At 34.0% G+C, this 24,340-nt stretch overlaps 4 protein-coding genes and 1 non-coding gene across 6 annotated transcripts; 2 read left to right on the forward strand and 3 right to left on the reverse strand.

Moving 5' to 3' along the window:
* Positions 1–461: 461 nt before the first annotated feature.
* Positions 462–1,133, reverse strand: LOC104700611 (putative defensin-like protein 170). The gene is made up of 2 exons (XM_010416148.3): positions 977–1,133; positions 462–711 (listed from the first exon to the last, which is right to left on the reverse strand). Exons 1-2 carry the CDS (start codon positions 1,035–1,037, stop codon positions 536–538), a joined length of 237 nt encoding a protein of 78 aa, XP_010414450.1. The 5' UTR covers positions 1,038–1,133; the 3' UTR covers positions 462–535.
* A 1,444-nt stretch (positions 1,134–2,577) lies between these two features.
* LOC104700612 (putative xyloglucan galactosyltransferase GT11) lies at positions 2,578–5,457 on the forward strand. Its single transcript, XM_010416149.3, has 2 exons — positions 2,578–4,135; positions 4,462–5,457. The coding sequence occupies exons 1-2, from the start codon at positions 2,784–2,786 to the stop codon at positions 5,288–5,290; spliced, it is 2,181 nt and encodes a 726-aa protein (XP_010414451.3). The 5' UTR covers positions 2,578–2,783; the 3' UTR covers positions 5,291–5,457.
* Positions 5,458–5,765: 308 nt separating this feature from the next.
* TRNAG-UCC (transfer RNA glycine (anticodon UCC)) lies at positions 5,766–5,837 on the forward strand. Its single transcript has one exon. It is a non-coding gene; the product is annotated as a tRNA-Gly (tRNA).
* Positions 5,838–6,056: 219 nt separating this feature from the next.
* LOC104700614 (uncharacterized) lies at positions 6,057–8,027 on the reverse strand. Its single transcript, XM_010416152.2, has 4 exons — positions 7,664–8,027; positions 7,065–7,168; positions 6,495–6,624; positions 6,057–6,385 (listed from the first exon to the last, which is right to left on the reverse strand). The coding sequence occupies exons 1-4, from the start codon at positions 7,787–7,789 to the stop codon at positions 6,347–6,349; spliced, it is 399 nt and encodes a 132-aa protein (XP_010414454.1). The 5' UTR covers positions 7,790–8,027; the 3' UTR covers positions 6,057–6,346.
* LOC104700613 (putative LRR receptor-like serine/threonine-protein kinase At2g28960) lies at positions 7,962–11,902 on the reverse strand. Of its 2 annotated transcripts, none has more exons than XM_010416151.3 (13): positions 11,802–11,902; positions 11,172–11,709; positions 10,599–11,086; positions 10,387–10,531; positions 10,233–10,304; positions 10,074–10,145; positions 9,916–9,993; positions 9,693–9,844; positions 9,363–9,580; positions 9,142–9,268; positions 8,981–9,046; positions 8,669–8,858; positions 7,962–8,575 (listed from the first exon to the last, which is right to left on the reverse strand). In XM_010416151.3, exons 1-13 carry the CDS (start codon positions 11,890–11,892, stop codon positions 8,164–8,166), a joined length of 2,649 nt encoding a protein of 882 aa, XP_010414453.3. In that variant the 5' UTR covers positions 11,893–11,902; the 3' UTR covers positions 7,962–8,163. The 2 variants fall into 2 exon arrangements, with proteins under 2 accessions (XP_010414453.3, XP_087314080.1); XM_087457954.1 differs by having other exon boundaries at positions 8,981–9,061.
* Positions 11,903–24,340: the final 12,438 nt, after the last annotated feature.

Here is a 24,340-nt window from a genome sequence, read left to right on the forward strand (position 1 = left end):
TTTTTCTTCATTGTTTTTGCAATTCTCTAGCACAATTAACTTTTTTGATATCATTATATTTTGCTATTTGTGTTATGTTTTATAACCAATATTTTAGTTTTTGACTCTACTCTTTTAAAGGTGATATTAGTTACCATTAATTTTTTGTTTTTTTATATGAGTTAAATTGTTTTTTTTTTCTTACCGTCTCTGGCCTCCATGACCCTCGGCACGGCTCTGGTCCGACCATGAAGACATTGGAAGAAAGCTAGTTTAGGTTAGGTTAGTTAGTTTTCCTTCAATTAACTGTTCGGTTTGCCCGAATCAAACCAAATATTTCGGGTACCCGAACTTAATTTACAAAACTGTTGATCGGTTTAGCGGTAATAACTGAAGCAAAACCGAAATGATCATAACCTGGTTCAGTTTAATTAGTTCGGTTCAAAGATATCAGTTTAGTTATTTATCACAAGCTTATGAAAAACCAGAACACTTAAGATTTTGACTTTATTAATTTTTAATTATATACTTTATAGAAATTGAAAAAATGCTGACTTCAGATATGGGGTTTTTCAGTTGAACAAGGATAACTGCAAATACATGTTCCTTTACCACCGTCGCGGTCACATCTGCTAATTGTATCTTGTCCAAATTTAGACTTGCATGCCCCACTGCAGTCTGTTATAACACCGCACGAGCCAAGAACTGCCATGCATCCCATATTCTGTTCAACTATAACCAACAAAACGATCTAGATTTAGATAACAAAATATCATTAGTAGAACTTACGAGGAATAATTATATCAAACTACAACACTTCAAAAGAGCCGAAGCTAAAAAGTATAGTAGATCATATGTGAAATGGTTTTGAAGTAACCTTGAGATAAAGAAATCATAACAAAGAACTAACTATAACCCTGGAGCATTATATATGTCAATGAAGAAACCCCAATTTTATTTTATTTTTGTAAAATTTCAAAATATTTCATAAATATACCTAAGGCGAACATAACAAGGAAAATGATGGGAAGAACAAATGTAGAAGATGCCTTGGCCATAGCTGATTTTTTCTTTGTTATATAAAATCAATTACTAATAGAGTAGTTTAACTTTAAGTTGATAAATCTGAAAAACTGGAAGACTTCTCAAAGGTTATTTATAGAATTAGGTTCAAAGGAATCTAGAAAAAAGGATCTGACATCATTAATTATCTTACATATATCAGTTATGAACCGACGCAAAACTAGGTAAAGAGAACAAAAAGAAAAAGTTTATAGAGTCTTGATTAAATATAGTTTAAGTATAAAGTATATTAGATTCTGCGTCAACATAGATTTTAATTTGCATGAGATTAGCCTTCGAGTGGATGGAGATGGACTATAATGAACTAAAAATATTTCACATTTATCTGTTGAAAAAGTGACTTTTTGTATTTTTGACAGCAATTAAGAAGTTCTGATTCTGTGGCAGCACTTTAATTTAGGTGCATGTACGAGAGAATCTTTGATTATTTACATCACTCCAAATGTAATTAACTACTCCCTCCATTTCAAAATATTAGATGTTTTAAAAAAGTTTTTTGTTTCATAATATAAGATGTTTTCAAATTTCTATGCAACTTTTAGATTAATTTAGTATTTTATATTATGCAGTATTGTTTATGATTGGTTGAACTTGTTAAAAGTAAAGACTTCTTAATCTGCGTGCTTTAGTTAAAACATCATATAGTTTGAAACGGAGGGAGTAGTAGATTTTAACCAGCGGTACACCACATGTATATAATTTTTATTGTTATTTATATTTATATTGTATTAGTTATTTAAATATTAGATGTTTTACGAATAGAGGAATAACTAAATTTCTTGGCCGTTTGTGCGGCTAAATATTTATATTAACTTTTTTAACCCGTAATATAATTTATGACCATTTGTTTGTTATAGTTAGTTTGTTTTATTTAGTGTTTGAGTTTCTATTTTAATTTTTAATTATTATAACAAAAAAGAAGGGATCTAAATACATAATAAATTATTTATACGCTATGATTAAGTCACATTTTTTATGATTTAATTATTTTACACAATCTTAGTTAAATCAACATAATTTTATATGTCAAATAATATTAATATTGTTGGCAAATAATAAAATAAAATTTTAACCGTGTTAGCACATTTTTAATGATATTTTATTAATTCCAACATATCTTTTTTATAACTTATTTACTATATAACTATATTATATAGTATTTTAAATTTTTAAATTTTATATATTCGTAATATTTTAAATTTTTTATTAAGCTTATATATATTAATTATAATATTTTAATAAATGTGAATCGAAGTTCTTCTTAGTTAAGAATGAAAATTCACAGGTTTTGGAAAACAAAATGGTAGATAGAATATCTTCAAAACATAATAGAAAATATGGTTAAATATATCATAGTTTATATTTCTAAATTTATTTTGCCGTAATTTTTTTAGTTGGAATGAAATATAAAATATTTAGGAAACAAAATCTGAAATAATGCTATTTTTTGAAATGTATATATAGAATAACACTTTTGTTTTCGAAAAAGATACATCTTTCCACATTTCATTAATTAATCACTAAGAAAACCTAGACCTTTGAACGCTTCAACACCCTCCTAAATCTCAACCATCTCTCTGTAAAAAGGACTCTTTCTCAGTGTTCGTATTAGTTTTTCTAAATCTACGACAGATCCATCCGTATTGTCATAATCTAATACAACAGATCTTTCACGAGCAACAAGTTTTGGCGTTTGGAGGTGAGATTTGGTTAATTAATGCATGAGAAAACCACAAAGGAGAGGTGGAACGATGGCCATGGAGAAGTCTAGCTCAAAGTACAGAACCCAGTTCTGGTACGTTGCAATGGCCTCTTTCCTCCTCTGGCTTGTCTTGCTTTACCTTTTCAGTTCTTCCGCAAAAACCGTTCATAACCACGAGAGATTGTTCCGGCAAGAAAACATCATCGATCTCCCTGTCGAAAACGTCCCACAGAACAACGAATCCGATGAAGCTCCCGTCGTTGTCTCCGAGGACATTTCCGTTGATAACAGCTCTCTTCCTGTTTCCGTCGATTCGTCTCCGGTTGATCAGATGTCAGAAGACAAGAAGGTTGTGGCTGATCTTGTTGAAGAACTCGAGAAAGAAAGGGTTGAGAACGAGAAGAAACGAGTTGAGAACGAGAAGAAGCGAGCTGATTCGGGTATAATAAGTGGACGGTCATCGAGGGCAAGGAGAGGACATCGAGAGTCACGAAAGGCGAGATCTTCGGGTAGAGTGGAGGCAGATACGAAAAGGGTTCGTCATAATGATGATGAAGAGACAAAAGTGGAGAATAGTGATCAAGAGAATCATCAATCGTCCGACAAAGAACCAAACTTTTTCGAGTCTAAGAACTACGTGGAACCAAAGAAAGAGCAAGTTGACGATAATGATGATGATTTTGTGAACAAGGGAGGCAAGGAATTGGAGAATGATGGATCTAGTAATGATCTCCAAGGTGACAACACCTCTGAGATAGTATCCCAACCAAAAACTCAGAGAAACTACGCGTCTAATAATAACACTTCCAAGGCCAAAAGCAGAGTAGACTCCAAGAGAAACCAACCTAAGAAAGACCAGAAAGTTACGTTACGGCCAATGGAAACAATACGTAACGATCCATGTAAAGAAAAATACGTGTATATGCACGAGGTGCCATCTTTGTTTAACGAAGAGCTTCTCAAGAATTGCTGGACACTGAGTAGGTGGACCGATATGTGCGAGTTAACGTCTAACTTCGGTTTAGGCCCACGTCTACCAAACGTGGAGGGAGTTTCTGGTTGGTATGCCACAAACCAATTCACGTTGGAAGTTATATTCCACAACAGGATGAAGCAGTACAAGTGCTTGACTAAAGACTCGTCTCTGGCTTCCGCGGTGTTTGTTCCTTACTATCCGGGTTTAGACTTGATGCGGTTTTTGTGGGGACCGTTCCCTTCCATGAGAGATGCTGCGGCACTTGATCTGATGAAGTGGCTGAGGGAGAGTCGGGAATGGAAGAGGATGAACGGAAGAGACCATTTCATGGTGGCTGGTCGCACCACTTGGGACTTTATGCGTACACCTGAGAATGAATCCGACTGGGGCAATAGGTACACACCACCATCCTATTTGTTAAACTAATGTCAAATGAATAGTATAGTTATGAAGCATTCGCCGTAACGTAACTTTCTAGAAAACACAAGAGTTGAATAAGTTAATCATGAATCACATAAAAACTAGTTCTAAAAGATCGCTTTTACTAGTTATACTATATTGCATTTCAATAACGTGGAAACATGAAAACTTGATGAATTATGTGTAATGATGATTAAAAAGTGGTATATGATTATATCTTCAAATACTCATGAATGCTTTTTTTTTTTTTTTTTTTACCATACAAGTTTTCTCATTGGTGTCTCTCTATCTACCTAGCCAGGTTAATGATCTTACCGGAAGTAAGAAACATGACGATGTTACTAATCGAATCAAGCCCATGGAACTACCACGGATTCGCGGTTCCTTACCCGACCTATTTCCACCCTTCAACCTACGCAGAGATCATCCAATGGCAAATGCGAATGAGAAGAATTAATCGTCGTTACCTATTCTCCTTTGTCGGTGCTCCACGTCCAAACCTCGGTGACAGCATAAGAACCGAGATCATGGACCAATGCAAAGCTTCCAAAAGAAAATGCAAGCTTCTTGAATGCGTTTCGGGTTCTCAAAAATGCTACAAACCTGACCAAATCATGAAGTTCTTCTTGAGCTCAACGTTCTGTCTCCAGCCACCCGGTGACTCGTACACACGCCGCTCTACGTTCGACTCGATCTTGGCTGGTTGCATACCAGTTTTCTTCCATCCGGGATCAGCTTACGCGCAATACATTTGGCATTTGCCTAAAGATATCGGGAAATATTCTGTTTTCATACCGGAGAAAACTGTGAAAGAAGGTAAAGTGAGTATAGAGAATGTTTTGAGTAGGATCCCAAGGACGAGAGTTTTTGCGATGAGAGAACAAGTGATAAGGCTGATACCGAGGCTAATGTATTTTAACCCGTCGAGCAAGAGTGAAGATACGGGAAGGTTTGAAGATGCGTTTGATGTTGCCGTGGAAGGAGTGTTGCAAAGAGTGGAGGGGTTAAGGAAGAGGATTGAGGAAGGGAACGAGGAGATTTTTGATTTCCCGGAGAAGTATTCTTGGAAATATAATGTGTTTGGGAATGTTGAGAAGCATGAGTGGGATTCTTACTTCGATAGGCCATGATTCATTTGTTTTTTTTTATTTTTGAATTTATTGGGAGAGAAGTGAATGTAGGACATGTAGTTGAGATTGTGATGGTAGAAAGAAGTCACGAGGCTTTTATTTTCATAAACTGGTTTTGTTTGAAATTTAAAGGTTCTGTTGCTAGATTAACCAAATTTTGGACAAAATTGTATTCAACTAACTTCATCGTAAAAACATAAGTAAATGATGTATTTTTTAGCGTGATTTTTAAAGTTCACTTAATATCATAAGTCCAGATAGGACATATAAGATTTCAGCTTCTGAATCTCGGTTAATTGAATCTCCTACCTAAGTATTATTTCGAGACGTTTTGTATATGAGCCTCTTCAAACATGACTTATTGCTATTGATTCAATGATAAAATTCTCAACCAACAAGTAGTTCTACAGATACAATTCTCAATCAACAAGGTAAAAGGGTAATATCTGTTTATCTTGATCAATTAATCAACGAAGCGTCTGTAGTCCAACGGTTAGGATAATTGCCTTCCAAGCAATAGACCCGGGTACGACTCCCGGCAGACGCATTGTTTTGGGTTTACCTACTTTTTTTCTCTTCGTAAAAGACACCATCTCCCTCATACGTTCCAATTCATATTATCAAGAATCAGCTAGAAGTTGTCTAGCTTCTGATAGAGACACACTGTCTTGTGCATTGTTTTGGGTTTACCTACTTTTTTTCTCTTCGTCAAAGACACCATCTCCCTCATACGTTCCAATTCATATTATCAAGAATCAGCTAGAAGTTGTTCACTATCAGTGAGGATTTTTATTCAAAATTTTGGAGAAACTCAATTAGTTTTAGAAACACATCCTTGCATAATAATACTATCAGTCTTATTACACAAAATGAGAAAACATAAAACTTAACAGAAACAAATGGAAACCACAAAAAATAAGAAAAATCTACCAACGCTAGTTCCCATCTTCAGAAACACAAAAGCATGAAGTGCAAAGCCTAAATCGGAGAAACCATGAAAGGTACGTTCTGCTTATCTTCTTAGGAGCAGCTAAAGCACAAGACAGTGTGTCTCTATCAGAAGCTAGACAAGCTATACACCAGGATCCACGCTAGCTGAAACGTTAATCATCACACCCAAATCAGTTACCAAGATTGTATGAAAATCGAGGATAGAGAGAATTGCAGACAAAGAGAGTGGGAGAGAGGACGAGACTCTACATACCAGGAATAAGCTTAGAGAAGCAAATAGACCGTCCTGGAGCAGAGCTGCGTGACCACCAAAGTCTTCTTCATCAATCTTTAGAATCAATGCATAGTAACCGTATACTATGCCAGAGGAGATTGCCAGAAATCTGCCAAAATGTTATGATCAATGATGTTACTTGTTTAAGACAAATTATCTCAACACGAACGGCCTGCTATGTCGTGTGATTGTAATAGAAAAACCAAACTCATTAAATGTCACCGAAAACACTAGTAGATAAAATTTAGCTCAATAGTAAAGACTCTCAACTAACCAATGCATAAATGATAAAACAGATATTGAACCTTGGTGTTTTGATGGTAAATTTTAGCTCTGTTTCATTGTTATGACTTATGACCTTTAAGAGTTTTCTGATCAGCAATATGAACAAAGCCAAGGAAACCAAATGATATAGACTATATCATATAGTGGCCAAATTGATTCAATTTCATGCATTAAGCACAAAAGATTTCTATAAACTCTAGCTCGAGTTTAGGCAGGAGATTTTTAACTCTTTCTAAGTCATACTGTAGTACGAAAACAACTTACAGAAGTAGCCATATGCCTCCAACCAAAGGAATCGCTCCCCAAACCAATCCGCAGAGTAATCCAACCACTTGCCTTATCCAATGCAATGCATCTCCCAGTTGATCCTATCCCAACACAACAACCAAAAATTAACAAAAACAGCTTGAAACAAAGCATCAACCAACACACATCATCGCTTTACTATCCAGAGAATATTCCAACAAATGATGCAATCAATCAGAATCGAATCCAATAAGGAAACATTATTCATTCCTTTTCTTTTTCCATAACAAGTTCTTATAGTACAAGATGGGCTAAAAGAGCAGTATTAAGGCACACAGGAGAGAACAAGAACAACTTCACACCTCAACTACTACAACAGAAGTAAAAATTTCAACTTTAGAGCTCTCAATTTGCTAGAACTAATTGTTCACACAGAGAAGAAAGAAATCAACTTTAGAGCTCAACTGCTACAACTAATTAAGCCCATAGGAGAAAGAGATAAACTTTAAAACCCTCAATTGCTACAAATTCACTATGTACCAAAACGAACTATAAAATTAAACAGATTCTGCGATCGGTTCAATAGACCTATAAATAAATCAAGAAAAAGACTGTACCTTGTCCCATGAAGCTTCAGAATCAAACAATTTGGCGAATTTGAAAGAACCCAAGTGACCGTTTTGGTGATAAATCTGTTCATGCTGCTCTTGATGATTCGACTTTGAAGCTTTCCCTTCTTTCATATTTTTCTTTCAGATCCGATTCAAAAACCCCACCCAGTTCACAAGATCAGTTTTTTAGTGTTTAAAACTCAAAACCCTCCTCAGATTCTAGGGTTCTTGCTTCTTACTGTGTGATTTGATTTCTAAGTTTCTTGTATGAGTTCTGAATTCTCTCTGATTTAGATCTCACCACTGGAAAAAAAAAACAATTTTTTATTTTTATAAATTTATCCAGTTTCTGTGCCACGCACGTGACAATAATGGAGCTGTAAAAAAACAAAAATTAAATACTAAAAAAGGAAAAAAAGAAAAAAACATTTTGGAGTTTTGTTGTCTTGCAAATTTGGAATTAGACACAAAACATCTAAGCAAATAGATCAGAGCACTTCGTTATTTTAGCGTGCAATAGGGGTAACTTCGGTTCCGAAGTTTATAGTCAAGTCTGAGTTCTTTGAGTCACCATCATCTTGATGAATCTCTCCTGTTCTTGACTTCTCAGAGACCAAACACTCTTTAAGTATGTTAACAACTTTGGACATGGTTGGTCTATCGGATGAAGAGTGACTCACGCATGACATTGCTAGCTCAAGTATCCTCCAGATTGTGTTTGAGTTGTAATCTCCAGCAAGGTTTGGGTCGACGATTTTTTCGATGTCTCCTCTGCTTATAAGAATCTTTACCCATTCTGCTATATGAGCTTTTTCTCTTGTTAGCTCAATCACTGCTCGATTTGTAATGATTTCTAGTAGTACTATGCCGAAACTGTAGACATCGCTCTTCTCGTTTAACCAATTTGTTAGGTAATATCTGCAAAAAGTTTTAATGTTTAATGGAACTTTTAGTGACAAATATTAAAGTTGAAGTAACACTATATAGTTGTCTATGAACCAGAGAACTCACTCTGGATCAAGATATCCTGGTGTACCCGCAACAACTGTTGCCACTTGAGTCTCAGCTCCTACCGCAAATGATCTTGAAAGTCCAAAATCCGCAAGTTTGGCCTCGAAACGATCGTCTAATAGTATATTCGTACTTTTGACATCTCTATGAACCATTGGCGGCTCACACCCAACATGCAAGTATTCTAAACCTATGGACAAAATCTCATATCCATGTTGAGTGATTATTTTATGGTACGGTAGGCCAAAACGGAATTGGAATGTATAAGTTTCATAATGTCTTTGAAATATTATGAAGTTAGCAAGAACTAACCTTGAGCCGCCTCGATAGCAATTTTTAGTCTACTAGCCCATTTCAAAGTAGGTCCAGAAGAGTCTCCTGTAAATGAAAATGCTAAATCCTTTCAAGTTAAAGACAGAAACATTATTGATTCAAAGATGAAGATACAGACATGTCTTGTATTAATTGTTTACCTGATAAATGTTGTTTAAGGTCTCCATTAGCCATGTACTCGTAGATAAGTGCTAAATGTCCTCCTTCATCACAGTAGCCAACAAGGCTTACCAAGTTTATGTGATGAACTCTTAGAAGAAGCTCCACCTTTTTTTTTGTTCATTTCATATAAATAAATCTCTCAATAACACATTGAAACCAGATTTTTCAATATTCAAACAAGTGCAAGAATGTAACATACCTCTGCCTTAAATTCTTTATAGCCTTGAACTGATGATTCGGAGAGAACTTTAACAGCTACTGGTTCGGTATCACTCAAAGAACCGTGGTAGACAACGCCAAAACCTCCTTCCCCAAGAACTCTTTTGAAGTTTTCTGTAAGCTCCACCACTTCCGAGTAAGTGAACTTTTTCTTTTTCGCAAAGATCGATGACTTTCTTGGTAACTCTCTTGTAGCAGCTGTATAGAGAAAAATAATAAGCAATGCCATTATTATATACCATGAAACTCAATAGAGTATATATTAAGCCTTTGTGTGCTTCTTGATTGATGAATCTATTTATCTTTATACCTTTTGATAATTGCTTTTTCTTTCTCAAAATAAAAATGAGAGCCAGTAAGGCGATAAGAGCCGCCACTGAAGCTACCGATGCCAAAACCGGTACTAGGATTTTCTTGTTCTTGCATGAGTCGGAGAGACATAGATTTGGGTTTCCTTGAACACTACGGAACAAGAATGGTACTGAACACGCAAAATCATCAGGAACAAAAACGGTTAGGGAGAAGAAACTTACACCAATTTTAGCCCTTTCTTTTCTCTGTCACGAAGGGCTTGAGGAATTGAACCGGTTAAGCTATTCCAACCCAAGTTTCTGTCAAAACAGAGAAGAACATTATTATATATATGATGAAAACATATGATCATTGATTGTTCACCAAGAAATAAACTCACATGATCAACAATGATTCCATGTTGGCTAAAAATTCAGGCACTCCTCCACTTAGGTTGTTGTTCGATAAGTCCCTACCAGTCGATTAAGATAAACAATGAAGAAGCAATCTAAAAGCTTATAACACAATAAATGCAGTTTAATGGATATTGTTATCTCACAGTTCTTGTAGTTGGGTTAGATTTTGTATGCTAGGTGTTATAGCCCCCTTTAGTCCACTTGATGATAAGTCTCTGGTTGAAAACAGAACACACACATTTTTAAAGATCTTAACACTAATTCTTTTAAATGAAATCTGTAAATAAATAGTCTTACAAGGAAATGATTCTTGGTCGAATAGAAGTATTTGTGTAGCTGCAATTTATACCCTCCCATTTGAACAATAGAGGAACGCATGGATCTCCTTGCCAGTCGATTTTACTCAATTCATAAGTAGCTCGAATATTTTGGACCGCAGCAACTAACAAGAAAACCAAAATTATAATATAAAGAAACATATTTATAAATACTAGTGATGATTGACTAACCATCCTCAGGATTAGTTTCTGCATCTGGAAACTCAATAATTTGGTAAGCTTCCATAGCATTGACCATTGGTGGGAGAGTTGAGCTCTTAGTCTTAACAAGCTCCACTGTACATTGCATAAACCTACATTTCATAGGTGATGTGTTGTATAAAGTTTCTAGTTGTAACTTCGGAGGGCGATAAGCTGCGTTTGTAATATTTCCGTCGTTTCCTTTCCATATAATGTCGAACTCTCTTGTGTCATTTTCTCTAAGTGTTTGAATCTCAGCAAAATGAAGGTATATGAAAGCTTGATCCTCGCGGTTATTGACATACCAGTCGAAAGATAACGTCTCAGTCACGTTTTTGTTAATGACTGCCTTTGAAATCACTTCTTGTGGTAGCTCATAAGGAGAAGAAGAGTTTACATTGAGACTTGTGTTTACAAAATTTAGCCCAAAAGAAAGACTTACTGGCTTCCATTCACGATCATATATATCTGAAGGATACCTGAAACGGTAAACAAAAATTGTTAAAAGCCAGTTGCCCCTTTTACAAGCTTCTGTTGCTTGTAACGTAAGAAAATTTAAATTACCGAATAGATGGACCAAACAAATCGCTAGCATAATAGCGTTTTAAGAGCTTCAAGGAGCCATTTGTAGTGATGTAAGTGTCATCTCTCAAAGGTCTTAGTTCCAAAGCTGAGATGATTGGTGTAGTCTTCCCTGTTTTAACAAGACAAATCTGCAAAGAGCTCGACTTTGCGATGTGTATGATCTCTTCTGTTCGAGAAAGTATAGAGCTTTTTAAATCGACTGTTGTCCATATGTTAGGACCCAGATACATATCGAATATAGGGCCACTGTTGAGCCCGTCGTAGTTTCCATAGAGGAAGAGAGCTTTGATAAGATATTTTGTGCCTGAAGTGACTTTTAGATTATAGCAGTTTCGTATTCCATCTGGAAAATATCTTAGAACTGTGAATGGCTTATAGGCTTCTTCCCAAACCTTTTGGACCCTACCACTTTTACCACCTTGGGTGAAGTTGGCGTCGGATGTGTATGTTAATGTGGTTAATGGTTCGGTATAAGGAGATGCCGCGGGGTGTAAACCGCAATCTAAGTTGATGAATTCTGGGAAGAGGCGACAAAGGGATCATGTCAAATATATCGAAAAACAAAAAAAGAGAATTAGATGTGTTTTAAAAGTGTTTGAAAGAGTGTACCTTTCGGATCAGGCTGAGCTTGAATTAGATGTTTGGTAGTGGCAAAGGCCACAATGATCAGAGCTAGCAAAAGTTCTTGAAGACTCTCCATATTTTGAGGAGCTTATGAAAAGAAGACAGATATCGCCTGTCTGATATATTCCTTGTTCATTTTGTAAGTCAAAGGATTAAGGTTGATGGTTGACTTTTGACTTATGATTATGAAAATATTGTTGACAGAACATAAACAACTGTGATATTTGGTCACCATGATCACGACGTGCTTACAACTTTTATTCCTCTATGGGTTATTAAGTTTGTGGCAATTTTATGATTATTTGGAGTGTACAAAAACAATAACATGAAATTTGAACAATGTGGACACAAGATGTGTGTATTTCAACCCCAAAGACGCGTATTTTCAATTTCTAATAGCTTACTGTGTAACTTTTATGCAACTGATAATAATTAAGTTTTTCAGTTCAATATCCAGCATCATCTTTCAAAATAGTGTTTTCAGAACGAACCAAAATTTCTCAGAAACAATTTTTTATACGTTGACGCATATCATATCACGAATGAAATAGCCACTCCAACGCAGAAAGGTGAAGATGAAGAATATAAAAATGGAGTCTTTACTCTTTAGTTCCGAAGTTCTCGCATAAAACTTAGTTTTACGTGACAAAACTCTACTACTTTTATTTTTTCTTATATACTTTTTTTTGATGAAAATGTAACTCTAGTAGTTGGAAAGTTTCTGGTCAATATTTACATTCTCTCGATTTTTTATTTTTTATTTATTTCAAAATAATAGAATAAATAATTACATGAATATGTTAATTTTATTAGAGACTAGAATTTTTACCCGCGTATGTGCAGGATTTTAATTTTAAATATTTTCTATCAATATAAATTATTGAGCTTAAATATATTTATTCAAACTTTTGAGTATAAATCTATTATCTATATAAACAGTAAACTTACTTTACTAATTGGTGTACAACATATATATTGTTGAAGATAATGTTTCTTTGTTTTATCTATTTTATCGAGATTTTAGTTTAAATTTTTTAGCAATAAAAATTATTGAATATAAATATAATACTTATTTTACTAATCTATATATAACATATATTGTCTAGTGTCACAACAATATTTTTCTGGCAAATCAAGAATATATCATGTAGTAACAAAAAAATGATTTAAGAACATCACTAGAAAAATAAATAATATTGTCGACAATTTTCTGATATTTTATCTCTAGAAAAATTCATTCCATATTTATATCCTATGAAAACATATTTTTTAAATTTCTAACATCGAATGTCAATTGTTGACCTTATTATAGAGATCATTTAAATATATCGATATCTCACATTAAATGAAAATATACAAAGCTTCATGAACATTTTTAGTGATATGTCGCTACAACAGAGTTGTCCAAGTGTATCACCTGCCATAATAGAATTTCCGACCAAGTTAAAAATGTTTAAATGGTGAAACGATTAAACCCGACAATGAATATCCGTTCACTAATCTAAGTTACATATTTTTCTAAAACCTCATATGTTATTTTCAGATGTTAATTTTGTGATGCAACCTTAGCTTCGTCTTCTCAAAAAAATATGGTGTACTTTAAATATGTTATTTCTGCCAATGTTTTCGGTTAATAGAATTTGGTAAAATTGATGAAATCTCAAGCTTGTTATATATATATATATATTACGTTATAGAATTGTAGCTCCAGTTGATAATATGCCTTCTCGGATATGCTATACAAATCACTTGTCACTCTTTTATAACGGGTTAAATAATTTTTTTAATGTATTTTGTGACCATTGATTTTGGTTTTTTCGATGGATTATTTTTTCAAGTTTATTTTTTATAGTGTTCCCAAAAAAAAGTGTGATCCTTACAATGTCTTAGTTTTAGATTAAAACTTTTAAGTTGAGTTGAGTAATTAATATTTTATTTTCTATAAGTGAAATTTCTTAATAAATCTTTGTAGTATATATTTCTTAGAAACTAATGTTTCACTTCAATTTTATTTTTATGTTTAGAATTTTATAAATAAAATTACATAATTGTTTTAAAAACTCTACCATGCATTAAAATCTTACTTCTATTCTAAAATTCATTAACCCATTCTAAATTTTGCAATACGATCATTTTTTGGTTAAAATTTGAATAATATCATTATTACCAAAATAAATTAATAGTATTATTTTTACGATTTTACAATGTTCATTTATTTTCTTTAATTTATTTTGATATAGTTATTAATTTTCTAAAATAAATTTATTTATTGTTTTTACTAGTTTAAAATTTAATTAATTTTATTTAATTCGTTTTTATTTATTTTTTACTATTATTTGCAATGAATGAATATTTAAAATAATATTTTAGTGCCAAAAATATATATATGCCCTTGCTTAGATGGATACTGATGTGGAGGAAAAAAATAGAGATAAGTTAATCATATATATATTATACTAGGGATTGGACCCGCACATACGTGCGGGATTAATTTTAAAAGAACTAAGTTTGCAATTAGGTTTGGACTATGCGGAATTACATTTGTAATTATGAAAGTTAAAAATGTTATTAACATTCATAATCCAACTTTGTACCAATTTATTTTCAGTTTGGTTTAGAAAAGAAGATTAGATTTAAGTACATTAAAAAATAGTAAGAGAAAGATAGTATATCTGTTTATGTCTGTTTCGGGAACCCGTCCCATCCCATATACGGTATGTCCTTTTTTTTTTTTATCTTATAACCATAGTTTTAATAATATTTTATCAATTTGAGATTGTATATTAGTCCAATCAATAAGGAAGTAGGTAAAAGATTCACATCCACATAATATTTTATTTGTAAATATAATTATTTGGTATAACATTTATAACATAAACTTATATTGGTTTACCTTCATCAAATTTCTAAACGTTTGAAATAATAACCGCTTCACCATAAATTTTGGATTCACATGAAATTTAATTTAACTATTGTAATTTTATAATCCCATATTGATATATTTATTTCTGGTTCTTTTTTCTATGAAAATAGTTTATATATTGTTTTTATTTTTTTTAAATTACATGTTCCCGTCTCGTATCCGATCTTCCCTATTTCTTTGACTTAACACAATTCCATTCTCATGTTGAATTACTTCTATTCCAAGATAGTAGGTTAACTTACCAAGGTCACTCATTTCAAATTTAGCAGCCATCTCCTTCTTAAATTTGTAAATGATTGACTTGTTTTTTCCTGTGACAAATAAATCATCAACATAAACTGCAATAACAAGAGTTTGGTCTTTCTCTATCTTTAGATAAAAAATCAGCTCTTTTGAAAAAACTTTGAACTGCAGTTCCTCGAGAATCTGGTTTAGTTTGTTGTTCCAAGCCCTTGGAGCTTGTCTCAAACCATACAACATTTTATTCAACTTACAAACCTTATTCTCAAATCCCTCAGGTTGAGTGACATAGACCGTCTCTTTGAGTTCTCTATGGAGGAATGCTGTTTTTACGTCTAAATGATGAATCTCCCACCCATTTGATGCTGCAATATTTATGAGAAGTTTTATGGTCTCAACTCGTGCAACAAGAGCAAAGACTTCCTTGAAGTCAATTCCATACTGTTGCACATACCCCTTAGCAACAAGTCGAGCTTTATATTTGTTGATGCTACCGTCTGAGTTTCGCTTCAGCTTAAAAATCCATTTGAGTCCAATTGGCTTTATGCCAATAGGCAAGTCAACTAGATCCCAAGTGTTAAGCATTTCGATTGACTTAATCTCATCCTTACATGCATTAAGCCATTTGCTCGATCCTTTTGCTTCATTAAAGCTTCTTGGTTCATTATTTAGACACAACAGAAGTGTCTCTCCTTCTTCTTCAGTAAGCAAGACATAGTCCCCAAGATACTTCAGTGTATTGCCCTGTCTCTAGCTCCTTCTGAGAACTGGCAAATTATTCTCTATGATCTCATTTTCTTTTTCTTGTTCTGCAATTTTTGGTGTGTTGCCATCGTTCCCAGTTTCTTCTTCGAGAGCTTCATTATCATTGTGAATATTTTCACCAAACTCTGGATTGTTACCAACTACTTCTTTCTCAAACAAGATACCATGGTTTCCAAACTCACCAAGAGTGATATTAAAGCTTCCATCACCATTTTGCTTTGAAAGATTTTTCCTCCAGTTTAAGCCTTTTACTTTGATCAAAGATCACATCCTGACTTACAATGACTCTTCTTGTATGTGGGTCAAACAATCTGTATGCCTTAGAGCATGGTTCTGTCCCCAAGTGAACTAACATCTTCAATCGATCATCTAGTTTCTTTAGTAGGTGTTGATCAACCTTTGCATAACTCATGCAACCAAAGATTCGCAAATGATCAATACACAGTTTCTGCTTCTTGTATACCTCTTATGGAATCTTATATGTCAGAGCCCTTGTAGCTATTCTATTTAGTAGATATCTTGAGTGTCTTATTGCTTCCCCCCAAAGGTAATTTGGCACTCTCATGTGCTTTAGAATATTCTCCGTTCTACAACACCATTCTGATGTGGCGTATATGGAGCAGTAAGATGTATCTGAACACTGGTATTCTCGCAGTACTTATTGAATTCTTGCGAGAAAAACTCACCACCTCTATATGTTCTAAGAGTCTTAATTTGTGCCCCAGATTCCTTCTCAACATGGTTCTTGAAGATTTTGAATTTTTCTAAAGCAGAACTCTTTTCTTTTAATAAAATTATCTACATATAGGGTGAATGATCGTCAATGAGAACAAAAATAAACTGATTTCCAGCAGCAGTACCCAATGTTATAGGCCCACAGAGGTCTCCATGTACTAGTTCAAGAATTGAAGATGCTCTGTATGAGGTGGCTTGCAGAAACGTTTGTCTCGTCTGTTTCCCAAGAAGACAAGAACTGCAAATCTCCTTTTCAAACACTACATGTGGGAGTCCTTGAAAAGTTCTCTCTGTTTTATAGACTTGATGGTTTCGAAATTTCTGTGTCCAAAGCATGCATTCCAACGACTAGATTCGTTGGTAGATGACAGATTCAAATAGGCGTTGTTGTGAAATTCATACAGACTTTGTAAAGTCTGTTTTTGACATTGGAGCTTTTGCAAGTAGTTTTCCTTGAGCATCTAGCATTGTGAGGTATCCTCCGTATAACCTGATGTCGCAGCATGCTTCTGTTTCTTGACCCAAACTTATGCTGTTAATTTTTAGGTCTGGGATATAGTAAACATCTGTCATGACTCGAAGTTCACCATTCATGTCAATAAGCGAGATTGACCCTTTCCCTTTTATATCAACACGTGAGTCATCTCCAAACTTTACTTTCCTAGTGAAGGATTCATCAATCTTCTCAAAGTATCCTCTATCGCCTGTCATGTGATTACTGGCACCATTGTCAAGATACCATATGTTCTCCTCTCCCGTGTTTGTTTATTTCAAACTTACTTGGGATGCATCGTTTTTTATTGAAAAAAACAACCTCATGTATCATAAGCTCATCAGCATTTTGCGTATCAGTAGCAACCAAAACTTTAGATTCTTGTAGCTTATATAAGCGATTAGGAAAATCAAAGGCAAAGTGACCTTGTTTGTCACACCTAAAGCAAGTAATCCAAGATGAATCCCTTTGTCCATTATTTTGTCCTCTTCCTCTCCCTCTGTATGAACGACCTCCCCGGCCTCTGTTTTAATAGTCACTCGTATACTCACAACTGTTTTGTATCTCCATATTCTCATACATGAGTTTAGATTGATCTTCATGTGCTTCTCCTGCATCAGTGATTCTCTTTTCGTATGTATTAAGTCGTCCTATAATGTCTTCAAAAATTGTGGTATTAAGGTCTAGAACCTTTTCTATATAAGCCACTATATGGATGAACTTTTTGTGAGGAAGACAGTTAAGAAATTTCTTAACTACCTTGGATTCCTCCATAGCTACACCGAGAGAAGCAGATTTTGAAGCTATCTCTGACATTTTTCCAGCAAACTCATCAGTTTTCTCCGTATCTTTCATCTTAAGTCGGTCAAAGTCAGCCATATATAAGTGTGTGTAGTCGTGCTTCTTTGACTCATTCTGCTCCTACATGTCTTGACTGGATGGCGTCCCATACCTTCTTAGTCGTATCAATATCACCAATTTGCAGAACAAGAGCTTCCGATATTGACTGAAACAGCAGAGCTATAGCCATTTTATTTTTTTCATCATCTACCGCTTCAGTTGTAGGCTCAATCGCTTCCCACACCTTATGAACCTTTAAAGCAATCTTCATCTTCAACGCCCATATGGTATAATTAGTGGAGTTTAGCATAGGGCATTGGATGGACGTAGATCATGTACCTTCTTCCGATTTCGCTGCAACAATTGCACTCTCGGACATCGCTCCCTAGGATATCATATGATACCAAATCTAGAATTCAAAAGAAAGAGTTTCACACAATCTCAATCTATGTTGCATGGAAACGAAAACGGAAACGCGGAAACGAAACGTTTCGGAAACGGGAAACGGGTTTTTTGGAAAAATAGGTAATGGAAACGTATAGGAAACATATATATATATATATATATATATATTAATAAATCCCCAAACATGAAAATCATAATAAAAAAATTCTGAAACAACACAAATTCAAAACATAAATATTAAATAGTTTAATTAAAAATAAAACTGTTATAGCTTTTGCTTTTTAGGGTTCGACTTATTATAACTTATGAATTCTTATAAGTTAAATTATTTATTTATTAAATTTCAAAATTATAAAAAACAGTTTCCGCCGCGTTTCCAAAAACGGAAACTTTGTTTCCATCGTGTTTCCAAAACAGAAACGGAGTTTCTATCATGTTTCCAAACTGGAATTTTTAGGAAACGTGTTTTTGTGGCTTGTTTCCGAGTTTCCATGAGTTTCCGTTTTCGAAACGTTTCGGAAACGGGAAACGCACCTCAAAAAGAGTTTCCATGCAACATAGATCTCAATAAGAACTCTCTTATTACTTTAGGAAATATAACTCAAAAAAATCTAAAGTTTTCTCTTCTCTCAATTCTCGATAATAAGGATGTCACAACTTGACAACTCTTTATATAAGGAACTTCTCAACTCAAATTTTTTAATTTCTCTAGGAAGACAATTTCTTATTTCTCATAACTTTCTAAACTGATAATCCTAATCACTTTAAGCTTACTTGTGCTTCAAGCTTATCCCAACAGAATTTTCGACTGAATAATATCACAGCCAAATAATGACCAATATATTGACACAGTCGTCCCTAATTTGTCGCTAACTAAGAAGGAATCATCGACTAATTATTTCATTAAAAAATGTAACTAAAAATTTATTTATAGTATTGTAAATCCTGGTCTTGACATCTCTATGACCATCTGTAACACCCGTGAACCAAAACTCTGCGTTTTGGGGGTGGGTTACCAATTATTTCTGGTTCGACAAAATTGATTTATTGATCAATTTGGGTTGGTTTGGTTTAAGGAAAAACATTGAACCGAGATATTAAAGGGAGAAAACGACCTAGGTCGTGTTTTGTTTTGTCTCACACCGTTTTTGAGAAAACAAAGAGAGAAAAAGTGTTCTTGAGCTTTTGGGAAGAGATTTGTGAGATTCTTGGCTGTTATTGAGAGATTTGAGGCTAAGGAGGAGATAGAAGCTTTCTGGGATGGTTGGATTCGTTGCTATTGGTCTGAATCTTCCTGCAAAGAGGTGAGTGCATGACCATGACTTATCTAAGCTAAGATCTCTAGTTTTTTGTGTGTTTTGGTTCTTATGTGGTTGTTCCTTTGAGTTCTCTATGGTATTCCGTCGCTGCTTTGGCTGGGTTTTGCTTCTAAGGATGCATGGAGCGGATTGGAGAAGATTGGTGGTGAGATTCAGAGTTTCTGATCGAAGGAAAACGATGCTCGACATCGGTGTCGGTCGACACCAACGCGAGGACGGCTCGATAACTTTAGCAAGTGTCGATCAACACCATGTGGAGGTGTCGGTCTACACCACTAGGGTTTCGGGTTTTGTCGAACACGTGTCAGTGTCCCTTCTTCAGTTACAATGATGACGTGATGCTTTGCATATTTCATGGTTTGTTTGTATTGTTGTTTTTTGTGGCATGTAGAGATCTTATTGCTTGTGTGTATAGCCCATTAGATGGGAGGATTGCCTCACTGAGTGTTTATCAAATACTCATGCATCTCAATTTGTGTTTGTGGTGCAGGTAAAGGCAAAGTGTGATTGTGGAATCAAAGCAATGAAGAGGAGGATGTTCTAGGGACTCGCTTGGTTGTTGTCTAGCATTGCTAGGTTGCTAGAGTTGGGTCATTAGAACATTGCTAGGTTGCTGGTTCTATGTTTCCTGTTGTTTGACTATTGGAATGGTTATGTTTTGAATATTGGTTATTTATTATTGGATATTATTTGGTTCTTGGATTAGTGGTTTTATTGGTATTGTTATCCGCTGTTGAATGTGTTTGTGGTTAGGTGGCTAGTGGGTATGGGACCACTTGTTGTAGATTATTATTTATTATTTAAAAAAAAACGGGTCGGGTCGTTTCACCATCTCTTTGAACCATTGGTGGTCTGCATCATGTATCTATCTTAACATTTTTGGAGTACATTTTTGTGCCATCTTTTTTTTTTTTATCTTTGTTTCCAAACAAGTTCCAATTAATTTCTCTACAATCCTTACAACCAAACACAATCATTTTTTATTTGATAATATTAATTTCAAATTTCCTAAAATCTATCTACCTAATTTAAAGCAATATGTTATTTGAATTACTATTTAATACATAAAGTTAATAAATTGGTAGATTTTTTTTCAGCATATGATGTGATTTGAATTTTTATAAACGGATATATATATATATATATTTTAAAAATTGTTTTAGGATTTTTGTAACCAAACAAGTATATTCGGATATAGATTATTTTAATATATAATGAATAATTACACTTAAAATATCACGCAATGGAGTTATATTGTGCGAAGGATTTGGATCAATATGAATATAAATTTAGTTATCATTAATTTGGTGTTACATGGATAATTTATCATTTCTATATTTTGCTAACATTATCAATATTAGAATATTAGATATATTAAATTGAGTAATTTATGATAATGTAGAGAACTTATTATTTTGCAGTAAATTACGGGTTAAATCTTATAATTAACAGTCAAATACAATTATATAATCTTACACTAAACAAAGCTAACACATAAATATAACTTAAAATTTGATCTATCTTAACATTTTTTAAAAACAAATTTGTGTCATCCTCTTTTTTTCAAAATGGTCGGTTTTAATTCAAACAAAAAAAAACCCGATTGCACTAATCGGATCATGCTTTAAATCATTAATTAATAACACCCTAAATAGTCCTTACTTAATAACATTCTAAATAATCCTTAATTAATCGGAGTAGTTAATTATAGATATATATTCTGAAATAAACGTATACGGAAATATATCTACCGAAAATCAGGTATTTAATCAAATGAAATCTTTAATCAGAAATTTTTATCCCTAAACTATCTTTACTTCAATGCTAATTTCCTCAAAAAATTAACAGCTTTTTACATTATTCCAAAATAATAGAAACAATAATATTCTCTCAAATCAATTCAGCCCAAACAATTATTTGTTTGATTTCGATACTCTTTCACTACCACCGACTTGGTCGGATTTTTTCGATTTCGTTTCTTCCATCGATAATAACTTTAAATTAAAACCCCCCCAAAATCTGCTTCATCCCACCCCGTGGAGACGCTGACGGCACACGGCGTTTCCTTCTACAGGCGAAGCGTCCATCCTCCCATTCACGGAGTGTGTTTGTGATCCCATGTCCCAGGCACTTACCCTTCCCCCAGCTTGCTTTTGCTGAAGCCTTGTCCACCAGAGATGTTCCCTATCTTGCACATCTATACACCATCTCCGGTCAACCGCCGCCGCATTCTCAATCCAGCTAGGTCAACCACCAAGGAAAGCGACTTCCTTCTGGTGGGCCTTGTATCTTTTGACGGCCCAGTAACATTTCAACAAACCAAGGCCATGACTAAAAAATCCAGGTTAAATTTTCATGAACCTTTGCTCAGGCCTGGCTCATCGCTCCCTCGTTTGGATTGTAAGGGCAGAAGCTGCTTACATTATATCCCGACAGTTATGAGTTGGGTCCGTGAAGATCTTTTTCAACCCCTGGTTCAAAGCTTTTCCCCGACGATCACTCTTCATTCAAGCAAAAGGTTTTTGGAAAATTGCTTCTGGTATCAGCCCAAGCTTATGGGGTGAGGAAGGACGGCATTATGACCCCACCTCCACGGAGCGGTGGTTACCGACACCTCCTTAATCCCCTGCTTCTATATCCTGCGTTCAATGAGCGTTACCGCATTCAATCTATCTTTATCCGGGAAGAAACATATACCTTGGTGGCCCCAATTCTAACTTTATTCAGTTCCAGGTACGAGTATTTAAATCTCTTGTTGACATCAATCTATAGCCAATGGTGTGATCAAGATTACGAACTCTGTGATTGCCATGTGAGTAGTAATTCATCATTGTTGCTTTGGTGGCACATATCCTGTAGAATCCTGGTAATAGTAACCCTTTTGGACCCGATCTTTGAACCCTTTTGCTTGAATTTCTATGGTTATGGATCCTGATTCCAAGTCGTCCGAGTTATGGTTATGACTCTGGTTTGTCCAAGGTCACTTCACACCATCCGGCAGCTATACCAATGATCCTCAAGCAACAGAGCATCCCAAACCTTGCTTGAATCCTTGTTAAGCTTCTACCTCCTCAAGCAACTGGTGAGAAGTTCAAAGATCTCACATGTACCAAGCTCCCTCCAAGATCTTGGCTCAAAGCTCTCAAAACCTTATTGCCGATTAATCCTATCTTTATTGTATTTCATTGGTGTTGTGGCATTGGGGAATGTCCCTCCATCTTGTTTTCAATTCCATGCTTGTATGAACCTTACTTCTTTTGAGTAAATGGATGCAAGTGTTGTGACAAAAAAAAAGCATAAATATTAAATTAAAACAAAACTAAAATGGAATTTATTGTGGATCCCCTATATATTAAAAGAGAGGCATTCTGGAGAAAAAGCTGACGTGTCGTCGTCAGAGAGCTCTATACTCAATTTATTGTTCACCCTTAGTATTTCATAAAATTACATAAAACTGTCACTGCTATATATATATATATATATATATATATATTACATAAAACTGTCACTGCTATATATGTCAACTGTTATTACTGTTCAATTTATTTATATATACAATATTTTGTTCCTATAAATTCTCTATTTGCCCAAAAAACATATGATCACCAATTAAAGGGTGCAAATGGTTGCTTAAAATTGAAAAAATGGGTTGAATAAAATTGGGTTGAATAATATTCAACTCATTCATCTTCAAAATAGTGGTTGAACAAGTTGAACACTTTTGCTGTAGGATTAGTTTACTTTTTTCAACTTTTTAAGTTGAACTGGCTGAATAAGTTTTTTCAACCTCTTCAACCTTTTCAATGCAAATGGTGAAAATTGGTTGAATAATTTTTTTCAACCTGTTCAATCTCTTCAACCTTGCAACCATTTGCACGCAAAATAACATGAATATATACTTTAATTTGGATAACTATGTAGTTAAACATTATATATAAATATGTAGTTATAGTGTTTTTACAGAAATCTTAAAATTTAGAAAATCCAGTCCAATAAAAATGAAAACAAGTAATAATATTATACCAATAGCTGAGATATATAGGGATCTAATGACCAATTAAACTTTATAAAATTCAGTGATATAATACCATAACTAAGACCACTTATATAAGGGATCTAATGATCAATTTATATTCTTCCCCCTCACGAAACAATTTTGTAATTTTATTTCTCCATCAATTACGAACACATATATTACTTAAAAAAACTAATAATATCCAAATTAATAGAATTTTCCTTAATAAAATACCTTTTCTGGTATCTCCTACATAAAATACTCACGCTTTATATCCCATTTTATTATTTTCCCTTCTCTTACTATATTATTTACATTAAATTGTCATTAGTATAAATAAAGAATATTTCATTCAATAATTGAAGAAAATCTATACTATTAATTGAGAAATACAGTTAAGAGTTAAAAAAAAATCATATCAAATATCTATGTTGCCAAACTGACCCAATTTACATATTAAGAAGAAAAAAAAAAAGATTAAACAACAGATTTATTATATTTTAGGAAACCGTTCAAATTAGTTCCATAGTAATCAGGTTATGAGAATTTTGTGTGGGTATATTCATGTATGACAAAATACGGGACAAGAATTTTGGGAACAAAAATTCAAGCAGAACATATGCGGACATACTATTTACTTATATGAATTAAGAGGAATGGGATTTTTTCGGGTCAAAAAAATTTAAACATTGCAATTAGACATATTAGACGGATTTGATCGCTTGACAATTATATTTTTTTAAAAATTATGTATAAATAATTCCGCACATACGTGCGGGTCCGAACCTA

This window comes from Camelina sativa, chromosome 7 (assembly GCF_030686135.1).
Source record: "Camelina sativa cultivar CO46 ecotype springtype chromosome 7, ASM3068613v1".
Taxonomy (NCBI): Eukaryota; Viridiplantae; Streptophyta; class Magnoliopsida; order Brassicales; family Brassicaceae; genus Camelina; species Camelina sativa.